The sequence below is a fragment of the Callospermophilus lateralis genome, chromosome 7 (genome assembly GCF_048772815.1).
Source record: "Callospermophilus lateralis isolate mCalLat2 chromosome 7, mCalLat2.hap1, whole genome shotgun sequence".
In the NCBI taxonomy this organism is placed as follows: domain Eukaryota; kingdom Metazoa; phylum Chordata; class Mammalia; order Rodentia; family Sciuridae; genus Callospermophilus; species Callospermophilus lateralis.
Window position 1 is genome coordinate 124,924,474 of NC_135311.1, and position 13,909 is coordinate 124,938,382.

Below are 13,909 nucleotides of genomic sequence, written 5' to 3' on the forward strand. Positions count from 1 at the left end.
ATGGTTAAGTTGCAGAGAGTGAAGGGGTGAGGGGTGGGGCTCAACTCGGGCCCACCAGATGCCAAATCCCGAACCCTTCCCTGTGACTGAGGAACTGGCCTCTGAACCGCTTCTGGGCAGAACACCACAGTGGAATACAACGGAAAGGATCCCTGGGAACCCTGAGGCACTCGCCCCATGAGGGCCGCAGCTGGTGTGGTTCTCTCTCTGCCCTTCTGCACCTGTCCTTGAGGCCTCTCATCCTCACAGCTGGCTCAAGGATATGCTCCAAGAAAGAAGGAGCCAACTCTTGCCCCTGGAAGTGCCCACCATACTTGAAGCTTCCCGGACCTGACGCAGTCTTGGGTCCTAGGCTGAGTTTACTCACAGGGCAGCCTTCAGCTTCTGTGTGACTCACTTCTCTTTTCAGCTCGCACAGGCTCAGCTGGAGGCACTGTACTGGGTTCCCCCACCCTCTTCCCTGTCTGGCTTGGGCCACCTTGCCTGTACCCTTACCTCTGGTCGGGGGTTCCAGAGTCGCACGACAGGATCAATTCCACTGGTGGCCAGGAAGCAGTAGCTGGGATGCGGCTGCAGGCAATTGACGATGGACTCATCCCCCTGAAGCACGCGCACTAGGTTGGTGGTCTCCTTTTCCCAGATGAAGAAGGAGCCATCGTCAGAGCCACTGACGATGTACTGAGCGTTGCTGGCGGGGGGCAAAGGGCAGGGAGGTCAGGTGGGGTACTGCCCTAAAGCCTCAGATAGAGGCCAATGGCTTAGGGCAAGAGGGAGCAGGGAAGTCTGTTGTCACTCAGTCCCCCACACTTGGGGTTCTGCCCTTGACTCAGAATTCCCATGCACATGGGAATCTGCCCATATTGGAGACCCTTGTCATTGTTCTCTTAAACCTTGGATTAGAGACTGCCTGGGTTCCTCCAAGATAGTCTCTTCCAAAGTACACTGTAACCCGAGTGATGCCAGGATAGACTCTTGTACCTCTTGGGTCTCTAAGAACACCCTCGCCTACATCTTCCCTCAGTACTCCTAGACTTCTTGGACCCAGGCCCTCAATCTGCAGCACAGGCCCTCACCTTCTGACATTTAGAGGGGATCTCGGTGGAGCAATTCTTGATTCATGTTCATGTGTCTCACCTACCCAAAGGTTTAGTGTAAACCTCTACAAAGGAGGGTTGGGGGTGAAAGTATCTGAGACATGGGCTTTGTCCCTCAGTTCCCAGGGCACAGTTCTGAGCACACAATGGGTGTGCCATGATTCCCAGCCTGAGGGCTCTTGTCTCATCTTACCCCAGCAGAGAAAGCTGCAAACAACCAAAGAAAATAAGTCTAACAAATGCAGAGAGGGGAGGAGTTGGGGAGGAAAGAATGGTCAAGCACTGCACTGCATGTGTCACTTGGATTATCCGGTTAGTCCTTGTGGCCCCATGAGCGGGTATGGCTAGTTTCATATCATAGATGAAGAGACTGAGGCTGACAGAGGTAAAGCCATTTACCCAAGGGTACAGAGGAAGAGCTGGGAGCTGAGGCTCTTTTCTAAAAGCATTATGTCCCCAATGCCATCCCACCCCCGCTCCTATGGCCAACTGGGCTATGCCCTCCTCCTGTTCAGGGCCTCGGACCTGCCAAAGAAATTGGCCTCCTTGATATCTGTTGTGGTGTTGCAGTGGCCACAGTAGCGGAACTGATAGTCATAGCTTCGTTCCCGTAGGACCATCTCATCTTCTGAGATGGAGTCTTTGCGGCTTGTACTTCGGAGGCGGACTGGACCACCACCACCACCACCACCACCAGCTCCCTTCTTCTCTTCTGGGGAAAGAGAGCAAGCAAAGGTAAGAGTACTGTCCTTCCCACCTTCCGACGCCTTTTTCCCACCCATGGCCCAGTATTCAGCTCAAGTACTGTCAATTTAGGGTTATCTGCCTCCACCATTACTCTGGAGAACTGGGAAAGGGTTGTGAGAAAGATGTATCTTTGGATCCTGCCATCTTTTGAGGATGTTTAAGAGGGGATCTCTGAAGCCAGGAGAGTCCTGATTCAGTTCCCTGAGCAAAGGAATAAAGGCCTAGAAGCTCTGAAGATGCATGGGCTCACAGAATGTTTCTATGGAGAAGAAAGGCAGAGTAGGGTGGGGGGGGGCACTAGTAAAAAGCTCAGGTGACTTTCACAAAGACTTATAACGCTTAAGGTGGTAAGGATCAAGCTTGTGTACTCTGCAAAACAAGTTTTTATGGATTCGAACTGCAGCACTGATTGGTTGACAGGTAAAATCACACTGGTTTTCTCAGTTTCCTAAAGGTGCATCATTTCCACCTTCTCTGGGGCCTTTGTATGTACTATGCCCATGAAAAGGACTCTGTACCTCCCAGACACCTGTATCCTCTGAATCCTCAGATCTTGGCTTAAATGTGTGTTCCCGAAGAACCCCAGATTGCCATCAAACTCTCCCCCATACACTCACACCATTCATGGCCCCCAGGTACTTTTCATTCTTTGTGACTCTCTTTCAGTGCTTGGTTTCTTTATGAACAAACTCCACCAACACTGAAATCTCAATGGACATGGTCATAGCTGTATTCCCAGGGCTCAGAATAGTGCCTGGCACATGGCAGTTGTCTGATAACTTCATTAAACAAATAAAACAATCCCATGGTTAAATAAATTGCAAAGGAGAAGAGCGAGGTTCTGTTTTTGCCTACAGTGAGCTCACCTTCCATGTTCATAGACCACACCATCATGCCCAGCCCACTCTCCAAGCTAGCTATCTAGTGAGGTGAGCTGGGCAGGGCTTCATGAGCCCTTTGTCCAGGTGAGGCAGTGGTTCAGAGGCTGTGCTGTACCCACAGCCACATAAGTTACCACCTGGTAGAGCTGAGGTGGGAACGAGGCATTTCTGTTGCTCTGTGCTGTGGTCTCTGCTGCATTTGCACAGACTGGAACAAAGGCAATGACCAGCTCCTGCCCCTCTCTCTCAGCCCAGGGAGGCTGCCAAGGCCCTGTCTGTGAGCAGGTGGGAAGGCCCAGCTGGAGACCACATGGCCTGACTGGGTTCAGCTCCCTCCTATGCCAGGTGCTTTGAACGCGCTAGAGAAAATCCTCTACAGAAACTCTCAATGGGAGGTGCTAACATTTCCCCTCTTCAGGTGAGGAAAGTGAGTCTCAGAGGGAGAGACTGTTTCAAGGTCACATGGTTTCTGAATCAGCACCTGAGTTCAGGCCTTTCCAATCCCAGAAACATATTCTCTCCAAAAGGTCATGCAGCCCCTCAAACAGGTGAGTGACAGCCACCCCTCCTTGGTGCCCACTCACCGCCATCATTTTTGGAGAAGAGGGCAGCTGTGATGTCACGGCCCAGAGCATCACAAGCGCTGCTGTGGGCCTGCTCCGGGAACTTCCCTTTGAAGTCGTCTAGGCACTCCAGGGCCTCAGCCACATACTTGAGCTCAAAGAGGCAGCGGGCCAGGCGGAAGTGTGCCTTCAGGTGGCATGGGTTTAGGGATATGGCCTTGAGGCAGTCCCTTAGGGCATCATAGTGGTCACCGTCCCTGGGAAGGCAGGGGAATGTGGCTTGGAGGTGATGTCATGTAGCAAGCAAGGGGTCATCCTACTCGTCTCCTCTGCTTCCTGTGGCCACCCCAGCCCACCTCTGATAGACATGAAGATGAGGGGAGTTGGGAGGGAAGAGAATCCAGCCCAGGTCTTCCTCCCTGGGAGATGGAGTATGTGAAGGAGCAAATTAGGAACCCTGAGGAGTTGGTAAGGTAGCAAAAAACGGTGTTAGGCTGCCCTCTGCTGAGAACAGACTGCAACTGCGTACTGCTTCTCCCCCCCCCAGGCACCCGCAGCTCTGCAGCAGAAGGCCTGGCATCCTGCCCACCTCAGGCTCCCCAAGCCCTCCTTCTCTCTTCCTTCATCCACCTCCTCAAGTCCCCCTGCTGGCCTTCAAAGCCTTGTCCAAGGCAGGGGGCCCCCAAGGACAGTTCTGTGGTCGGGGGGAAGCCAGAAGTGCCAGGCTGGGGACTCAGGGTCGACCAGCAGGCAGCAGCCCTCATCCAGACCCCCTTCTGTCCTGGCTGACTGATCTGCAGCAGCTGTGGCCTCTACCTCCTAGGGCTGGAGGATGGGGCCTGACTGTCTGGCACAGTCAGCTCTCTGGAAGCTGATGGCGAGGGGGCTGAGCACGCCAGGAGCTCCAAATTGTCCCCACTCACTTCTCCAACCTAAAGTATGGATGAAGGGAAGTGGGAGACTTTCTTTAGAGGGGGGAGTCAGTAGGCGGAGGTAAAAGGAAAAGCCCCTCCTTCTCCCACCCTAAGCCAGAATATAGGAAGCCTGCTGCCCTGGACCCCAGTAACATATCCTTGTCTCTCATCTGGAGAACGAGACAGGTCACAAGAGCCAATTCCCCACTGGAAGCATATTTTCTTTTCCACTTGCTGCTGGGATGGGGTTGGTCTACTGAAGCAGTAAGCAACACTCCCTAGAGCTGATGGCCCCTCCACCAAGGGCACAGCTCATAGCTCTCCTGCACGGCCAAAGCAGGCCTGGCACTGAATTGTTCCTTCTGATCCTTCTCTCCCTACAGCACTCCAGAGGTAGCACCAGTCCTTGGAATAGCAACCCTCAGACCAGGAACCAGCAGCTCAGCAGTGTGAAGGCAGGAGACAGAGCTGCTTTATAGCATGGCTTGCGTCAGAACCAATGGCTATGACGAAGGAGCAGGCGCTGTTTGGAAACCAATTACTGTCTGCAAGTGCCCCTCCAAGCTCCTGGGGAGAACCAGACCGGAGACAAGCCAGGAACCAGAGGGTGGTCTGCATCTAGAGCAGATGGTAGCCCTGGGGAGACTGGCCTGGGACAGAATGTGACATTATAGGGGTCACTGACAGGCATGTGGGGATGGGGGAGAGAGATGCTGGCCCCAGGGCTCACCCATCCTAGTCCCACTGCCAGATCAATCTCCCTGAAAGGACGGCCCTCTGAGCATCCCTCTCCTGCACAAAACTCTGTAGTAGCTGCCCATCATGCACTGAACTGAGGCCAAACGCCACTGCTCTGCATTCCAAGCCCTTCCCAGGCCGGCCCCAGGCTACCTCACAGACTCATCTCCTGCCAGTCCCTTCCAGAACCCTCTGCTCCAGCCAAATGGATGTGCTATTCTGAAGTAAGCTCTTCAGTCAGTCCCCCACCCCCACACCTTTGTTCACACCATTTAATCTCCCTGGAATGTCCTTCCCTATGGTACCTTCCTCCCCTTCATCTCCTTGTCTAAGCCTGTCCATGCTTCGAGCCCACACAGGTACCAGGTCTGTTTTTTTTTTTTTGTGTGTGTGTGTGTGTGTGTGCTGGGGATGGAGCCCAGGACCTCATTCATGCTTGGCAAGCCCCACCAACTGGGCTACACCCCCAGCCCAAAACACCATGTCTTTCTGGTACTTCACTGATTCCCAGCTAAAATGACCACAACACTTTACCTGACCATTTACGAGACTTAACTGCTTTCTGCCCCTTCAACACTGAACTATACCTGGAACTTTATTCCCTGCCCAGAGGCTGGGGTCTTTGGAGGCACAGGGGTGCAGAAGGAAATAACTTTATGTACCTAGCACATAGTAGAACCTCAGAGAACAAGATGAGGACATTACTAACTTCTCTTAGCAAGAATGTAGGTTTGATGCTGAGTTATACCCAACTGTTGGAACAGAGAGGTGACACACCTCAGGATAACTTCAAAAGAGTCCACCCGAGCCCTAGAAAAATTCTCGATGCCTGAGCGTGTAGGGGTTGCATCTTCCCCACCCCCACTAACATCCTGCTGACTTGGGTGGGTTTCTTAAGCTTCCCCAGGCCTGCCTAGTTTCAGCCAGACGATGGCACACCAGCTGGCCTGTCTGTCTGGGCAGAGCCGACGTATGCCAGACGAAGCAGAAATGGCTGTGGGCCCAGCTCTATCCATCTCCAGTTCTGGCCTTGGCTGGGGGATGGGGGTCTGCCTGTCTGCTTGCCTGCTGGTGCTGCAGGCAGAAGGGCTGGGGGCCTGATGGTTTCCTCAAGATATGAACCACCATATCGTTAAACCAACCACTATACCCCAGCCATGATCCACAGCTGGCCCCAGATCTCTGGAATCTTGTTTGTGCTTGGTCTAGTGGGTCTAAAAATACAGAAGCAAGCCCCAGGGGTAAGGAGCTGCAGAACCACTTCAGATGATATCAAGTGAATTCATCTAATCCTCATTTTCACCTAGCAAGATTCCACTGCTATTTGAAAGTCCAATTCAAGGCTCAATTCTCCAATAGTTGGGATTTATCATTCTCTCAACTCCTACTTCGTCAGTGGCCACAGAACTTTATAACAAAGCATCATGTTGAAACTACTTGTGAATTTGTTCACTTAGCTGTGAGCTTCCTTGGTGTTTGGGACTTCAGACTTGGTGCACCTGTCTACGGTCAGTCTGGAGGTCAGGAGGAGAGGCCTTGGCCCAGGTAGCAGTTTCCCTCCCTGGAAGCCTTGGCAATTTGGCTCCATCAGGCCTGCTGCCTTGTGGTCCAGGTCCCCTCTGCAGGCCCACTTACCACTTGCGCTTCATGTAGGCAGCAGCTCGGTTTCCATAGAGCATGGCATTATGAGGGGCCCTCTGCACAGCCTTGCTGTAAAGCTGAATGGCCTGGGTCCACTGCTGGCAGGCAAAAGCCTCATTGGCTTGCTGCTTCACACGCTCCAGATATGGGGGCAGCTCCACCTGGGGGCTATAAGGGAAGCAGAGCCAAGTCAGACAAGTCAAAGGTCAGAGCAGCCCTCCAAAGGTCTGCAGCACTGTCTGAGGGTCAGGCAAGTTTTCTCAGCCCCTGGGATCTGCACTACCATCTAGAAGACAGGGCCACTCTTATCCTGACCTGGGTTAATATCTATTAACGTGAGAGGAAATAGGCACAATTCCAATGCTGTGAGTCATTGAAAAAGAAGAGGGGCAGGAATGAAGCCATCCTAAACAGCCTTAAGGCAGTTCTTTTGCAGTACTAGGGATAAAACCCAGGGACCCTCTATCACTGAGCTACATCCCCAGCCCTTTTCAATTTTTATTTTGAAACAGAATCTCGCTAAATTGCCCAGATGGGCCTCAAACTTCCCGAGTTGCTGGGATTACAGGGTGCACCACTGCACCTGGCTTTTTCCGGTACTGGTGATTGAACCCAGGGGTGCTTAGCCACTGAGCCACACCCCCAGTCCTTTTTACAAATTTTTAAATTTTGAGACAGTCTCAATAAGTTGCATAGGGTCTGGTTAAATTGCTGAGGCTGGTATACAATTTGCAATCCTCCTGCCTCAGCCTCCTCAGTAGCTGGAATTATAGGCATGCCCCACTGTGCCTGGCCCAGCTTAAGGCAATACTTTTTTTGCAGGGGAGGGTTACTGGGGATTGAACTCAAAGGCACTTAACCACTCAGCCACATCCTCAGTCCTTTTCTGTATTTTATTTAGAGACAGTAGCTTAGGGCCTGGCTAAATTGCTGAGGTTGTCTCAGCCTTCCGAGCTGTTGGGATTACAGGCTTGTATCACCATGCCCGGCTTAAGGCAATTCTTTTAATTTTTTTAACACTTATTTTTAGTTGTTTATAGACCTGCATTTTATTCACTTATTTGTATGCAGTGCTGAGAATTGAACCCAGTGCTTCATACATGCCAGGTAAGCACTCTATCACTGAGCCACAACCCCAGCCCATTAAGGCAATTCTTTTTTTTTTTTTTTAACTTTTTAGTTGTAAATGGACACAATATCTTTTTTTATGTATTTATTTATTTTATTTGGTGTTGAGGATTGAACCCAGTGCCTCACACATGTGATGCAAGTGTTCTACCACTGAGCTACAGCCCCAGCCCCCATTAACACAATTCTTAATCAAACTCTTGGGCATGATAGTAGTTGACACTACCTGCCTCCCTGCTAAGCTGAACCTCATGGTCACCCAAGTTCCTCATATGAATCTCTCTATGGACAATTGTTTATCTGAATAGATAGAAAATTTGAACGCCTATGTACCTAAGCCAGCACAAGACCTGGCACAGAATAGAGGCAGGATATACTCTAGGGTAGGGAATAATACAGTGAGAGAGGATCATCTGTTTGGAATCTCTATTTGGAGATACCTTAGTACTAAGAGGCAACTAGCCTCTGGGCCCTGATCCCAGCTACTGTCAAGGGACTAGAGCTTCAGTCTAAGCATGACTGGTATCCTACTAGGTAGGAGAGGCCTTGGACCACCAGCCACCCTCCAAGAAGCTCTCTGCCCCAGTCTCTACCCTCTGGGATGCATGCCTAGGTGCAGGTCAGGGGGAAGGTTTATAGGACATGTCCTTCCCTCAAGTTCATAGAGCGTAACTGAGGCTTGGAGGACTGAATGGGTCAGCTGGCCTCACCTGATATGCCCCCTACTTTCTGGCAGTCGGAAGCCGTTGCTGTGAAGGTGCAGGCCATTAGACACGCCGTTGGACACACCATTGGTAGACATCTTGCCGTTCTGGACTTCTGGCAGGATGGGGAGAAAGTAACAATGACAACTCAGGATGAGGCCCTCGTTTCTTCTCCACAGCCCTTCAGCTTCCAACACAGGGTCTGATGGTTCCACTGTGGGACTGACTATTCCTCCAAGTTTGGACAGACCAGCAGCAAAGACGTAAAGAAAAGCCTGTATGCCCTCTGCTGGCTGGCAAGGGACACAGCTTCAACATGTCATTTCCCTTAGCTGGGCTGGGGCGGCGGGGAAATGAGGGGTAAGGAGGTGCCTATATCAACTATAGGACCCAGAAAGAGTTAATAAGCCAGCATGAGAAAGGGAAGGGCAACTACTTCAGGTCCGCAAGAGAGGAACTGCGGGAACAATCTGTTTCAGAGGGAAATGAAAAGGGCTATGATGCAAAGCCCTGGGACAGATCTCTGACCTACTGTTGTTATCTTCCTTCTTCCTATAAGGACAGGATCATTTCAGAGATCTGCTGCTTTTGGAGTACTGTAGCTACAGTTCAGAATAACGGGCAGGCTTCTCAGCAGAGGTAGCTGGTACTCAAGCTCCCCACCCCATTTCAGCACAGATACCCTAGGAAGGACTTACCCCCTGAGGAGTGGCATTTTCTAGGCAAGAGGAAGGTGTATGGCCGCTGCTTGTAAGTCAAGTCAAACAAATAGACCTAAAGTTGAGGGTCAAGAAAAGATATGGAGGCTATGAGGCATGGATGTGGTTGAACTACTCACAAGGCTATGGGGGTTCTCAAGAACCAAGGCTTCAGTATACACTGAGTGCTGAGCACAGAGCTATAGAGCTAGCCCAGGAAGTGAACTTCAGGCAGGAAAATATTCCTATTTCCTTCAGGTCCTTGGGAAGGGCCATTTGATCTACCCAAAGCTCTAAGTGAAATACTGTCCTTAATTAGAATAACATGTTTAAATTGGAAAAGTACTCAGAGATCACAAAGCTAAATGACTTTAACACATAGGAAAACCGAGGCTGCAGAAAGGAGAAGCAACTTGCTTAAAGTAACACTGCTAGTTACTTCTCTCAGTAGGTAAATATTATCTGTTATTAACACTTATTGAAGCTTATTTTGTTCTAGAACTCTAAGTGTTTTTTTTTTATATTGACTCATTTCATCCTAGAAACTACCACATGCAGAAATACTATTATTATCACCCCTTTTGCAAATGAAGAAATATAGGCTCAAAATTCAAAATTTATTCAGGATCAGAAAAGCAGAACATGGCACAGCCAGGACTCAAACCTATGTCCGTCTGGCTCTGAAGCACTCTACTAGACAGTCTCCCCACTTACCCTTATGCCACCTTCAGGCCAGATAATACTTAGCTTTGTGAAGCCAGAGGACTATTCTGAAGTCAGGTGCTCACCCATTCTCCAGCCCATTTCTTTTATATATATTTTATGCCTTGCCTTGTAATGTCATCACCATTTCCTGCCTTGTCTCCTGTCATCCCGAGGATGGATCATATTTGCATTTGCCTCCCCTATATTATTATTTTGATTCTGGGGATCCAACCCAGGGCTTCATGCATGCTAGGTTCCCTATTTTTATCATAACTCTAGTCCACAATGAGTGCTCAGTAGAATAAAAACAAATTTATGCAAGGCTTACTAAATATCCTGAGAGCACACAAACAGAAGATTTAGCAAGCTATTATCAAAGAACATTCTCAAAACTGGTCCTAAACCACATCTTGGCTGTGTGCTCTGAGACCCATGGATCTTCTCCTAAGAAAACAGCAGATGAGGAAAACTGAGGCTCAGAAAAGTGAATGGACTTGCTCAAAGTCACAAAACACAGCTTGAAGACAGTAGGCCATCACTGAAGATAGATCTTTCAATTTCAAAGCCTGTATTTTTTAACTAAAGTCTCATACTATCATATATCTATCTAGTTCATTAAAAAATAAAAAGCCAGGTGAAGTGATACACAGCTGTAATCCCAATGACTCAAGAGGCTGAGGCAGAAGACCAGCCTATTATATCTCTCTCAGCATCCTTATAATGTCTGTCACTCCCACCTTTCACAGTAATGTAATTTATAACGAAGCTATTACGTCTATCTACCTCATGGCAGTGGAGGTACGGTACACAGGCCTGGTCTACTGCATATGGTATGGTTATGGGCAGTCACATGAGGCAGCTGAACCTACCTGTTCACCTCCCATGTTGACTAGCAGCTCTGTGCCATTGGGGCTGAAGGTCACATAGGTGGCAACCAGCACTCTCAGACGGTTGTTATAGTCAGGCAGCTTCACTGGCAGGTGACCTGGAAAAAGAGCCCTGTCATTCTAGAGTGAGGTTCTCAGTCCCCCTCGAAGGGGCAGGAGATTGTGTGAAGACAGCCAAATTGAAAACTTTAGCACTCAACTTCATCATAGAAGCAGCCACAAGTGTTGAGCCCGATGATCAACACTGGGCCAGCTACTTTATCTCCTAGATTACAACCCCAGTTTACAGAAAAGAAACTCATTAAAGGTAAATAATTTGATGAAGTTTAGCATTAGAGTCAGGATTAAAGATATGTCTGACTCTAAAGCCCTTATTCTTGACCAGAATGGAAGGTAAGTAAGCATCCAGTCAAGAGTTTGGTGCCAGAGCTGGCTGAGTCCTACCTGCTACATAATACTGGGCTGCACCATCTGGAAGGGGCTTCTGCCGGTCACAGAAGGTGTGTACACCTGCTGATGGGCTCTGCTTCATGCTCTTTCTGGTGGGAAGAAAAATAAAATAGGCTAAAACTCTAAAAAATAACAAACAAACACATACCCCCTAAATAAAAAACAAACCAACCAAAAAACAATAAGAAACTCAGGCACTGGCCCTGGCTGGATAGACCAGACCCCCGTTAGAGGATGCCTAAGTTTAGGTCCCTAAGAAATAAAGGAGGCACCTTTCTTCCTTACCTAAGTGACTCCAAAGTCCAGCTACTAGACAGATATGGACACAGACACTATAGTGTTTTGCCAAGGAGGTCCTGAAAACTCTGTGGATTCTCATGGCCACTTCATTTCCCCCATTTTACAGACATGGAATCTAAGGCTCAAGGCCCACTCCAAGCTTTGTAGTGTGGGAGGAACATCAGTGGTCACCCACACTCATGAATGAAAATAAAGCAGGCCAGGCATTGCTGCACTTGTCCCAAAATCATGGAAAGCCAAGGCTGCAGAAGCCATTTAGTTTGGGGGTTGTTGTGAGGGTGGGGGTGCTCAGTATATTCCTCTTTATTTATTTATTTTAAATAGAATAAAATACATGCAGAAAGAAATTACGTGTATAAAACTAACTGTACAAACACAATCATGGTAAGATAACCAGGAGAAAATCTATATAGTGATTTCTCTCAGGCCATGAGATTTTGGGTAATTTCTTTGTTAAACTTTTCACATTTTCCCAAACAAGCATATTTTAATATTTTTAAATCACAAGATTAAAAAACAAACAAACAATGACAACACTTAAAAATGAAGAGGGCGTGGAAATGAAGGAAAGGGGTGGCCAGTTCCCAGGGTCTTGCCTCAGGAGGCTGAGTGAACCATACCTATGGTTATGGATCATGCGAATGTCGTAGAGCCTCACGAAGGGCCCACTGGCCCCTACAGCCAGGCAGTTGTTGTCCTGGGGATTGACTGTGAGGCACTTGGCCTCCACCAGCTGGCCACAGTACTCTGTCAGGTCAATCAGCACCTCCGAGTGTTTGCTGTTCTCCCGAAGGTCATACTGGCTGTGAGAGAGGACAAAGTTAGGGATGGGGTCCTTGTGTAGTAGGCAGGCAAGAAGCAGAGTCCTTGTTAGTCAAGGATTTGGAGGGGCTTTAGACCCATATGTAAATTATCAGAATGTCAAAACCTCTCTCCCACTTCCTAGTGCCCACTGTGTGCCATGCCCCTGTAGTAGCTTTCTCACACATTCTTTTTCATCCTAGTGTAACCCCTTAGGGTAGATACTACTGTACTTATTTTACAGATGTATTATGGATACTATTATACTACTGCTGATTACAATGCTTAGTGAAAACATGCTTTGTGTTTAGTATTGTCCCTAGGTGTGGAACAGGGCTGACTTGCCAAGGCTGGATTTAGACTATTCTGCTCTGCTCCTTCCTAATCTAGTTTCTTTCAAGAAACAAAGGAAGATATAGATGAAGGGGGAAAAGAAAAAGAAAGAGAGAGAAAAAATCTGGATATCATCTAAGAGCTACCTAGAAGAACGATCCCATCCACGTGGTAAAGGAAATGCCAACACCTGCTACAGCAAAATCCTACTGCTCCAGCTTGGGGAACTTTTTTTGCTTATAATACAGTTACCTTCAGAGAGCTGGGAGGGACATCACCCACATGTTCACCTTCCTTTTGCCTAAACATCTGCAACAATCTCTTTGCTGTTGGCCTTTCTTAAGTCATACTTACCAGAATGTTCTTCCCAAAACAGTTTTATACCACTCTCCTACCTCTGTCCCCAAAACTGTAGCGATTCCTCAATACTTTGAGTTTGCCTTTACCAAACTCCACATTTTTTTCAAAATGTGGGTCAATTACAACTAAGAACCCTCTGTCCTGTACATGTCACTTTTATCCCTGCCTTCACAAACTCGACTTGTGCTGGGAAGCCACTCAGACTTTCCTGGATCATTCAAATCCCTCCTATTCTAGAAGGCCCAGAATAAGCTCACCTGCTGACTGTGACTATGCCTCTATCCCTAGGATTCTACCCCATGCCCAAGATGCTCAGCATCCCTGGCACAGCCTGGGCAGTCAGTTTGAACAAGTGCACATGCCACCAATCAAATGCTTCCTAAGTACCATACAAAATTTTACATGTGCTATTTCAATTTTAATGTTCAGATGAACAAAGGAACAAATAATTAATACTGTGATTATTCCCATTTTACATTTAAGGGAACTGAGGTTCGGAGGTAAAGTAATCTTCTCCAGTCAAACACTGGGTGAGAGGTAGGATTTCACTCCAGTTCTGACTTCACTCCAGTTCTGGCCTGCTCACAGCTACTGTGTTATAGCTTACACATGACTTAGAGACTTCTTTTCTGTAAAAGGGAAGAGAGACAAAGTCCTATAGGAACTCAACGGAGGTAGATTAAAGCCGGTTGGGGAGATAGGAAACCATGCCAGAAAACATGCATCTGGAGAAAGGGGTTAAAGAATGGCAATAATAGCTGAGTGCTGCAGTGTGTACTTGTAGTCCCAGCTACTTGAGAGGCTGAGATGGGAGGATCACTTGAGCTTAGGAGTTGGACAATGAGACCCAATCTCACAAAAGTTTGGAAGTGGGACTTCTGCAGGTGTAGCTCATTGGTATAGTGCATGCCTGGCATGCAGGAGGCCCTGGGTTCAATCCTTAGTACCCCCCCCCGCCCCCCCGA

The 13,909-nt window shown here is 48.5% G+C and overlaps 1 protein-coding gene across 4 annotated transcripts in view; it reads right to left on the bottom strand.

The window, feature by feature from the left end:
* Positions 1 to 13,909, bottom strand: part of Wdtc1 (WD and tetratricopeptide repeats 1) — a 176,328-nt gene that overhangs the window by 2,511 nt on the left and 159,908 nt on the right. For 3 of the 4 annotated variants that reach the window (XM_076860972.2, XM_076860970.2, XM_076860969.2), the window contains 9 exons: positions 12,071 to 12,253; positions 11,145 to 11,239; positions 10,683 to 10,798; positions 9,109 to 9,184; positions 8,417 to 8,525; positions 6,573 to 6,746; positions 3,307 to 3,542; positions 1,620 to 1,806; positions 496 to 688 (listed from right to left, as the gene is read on the bottom strand). In XM_076860972.2, coding sequence (XP_076717087.1) covers positions 496 to 688; positions 1,620 to 1,806; positions 3,307 to 3,542; positions 6,573 to 6,746; positions 8,417 to 8,525; positions 9,109 to 9,184; positions 10,683 to 10,798; positions 11,145 to 11,239; positions 12,071 to 12,253 — 1,369 coding nt within the window. The remainder of the gene's footprint in view (positions 1 to 495; positions 689 to 1,619; positions 1,807 to 3,306; positions 3,543 to 6,572; positions 6,747 to 8,416; positions 8,526 to 9,108; positions 9,185 to 10,682; positions 10,799 to 11,144; positions 11,240 to 12,070; positions 12,254 to 13,909) is intronic. The other variant, XM_077109963.1, reaches the window with a different exon arrangement.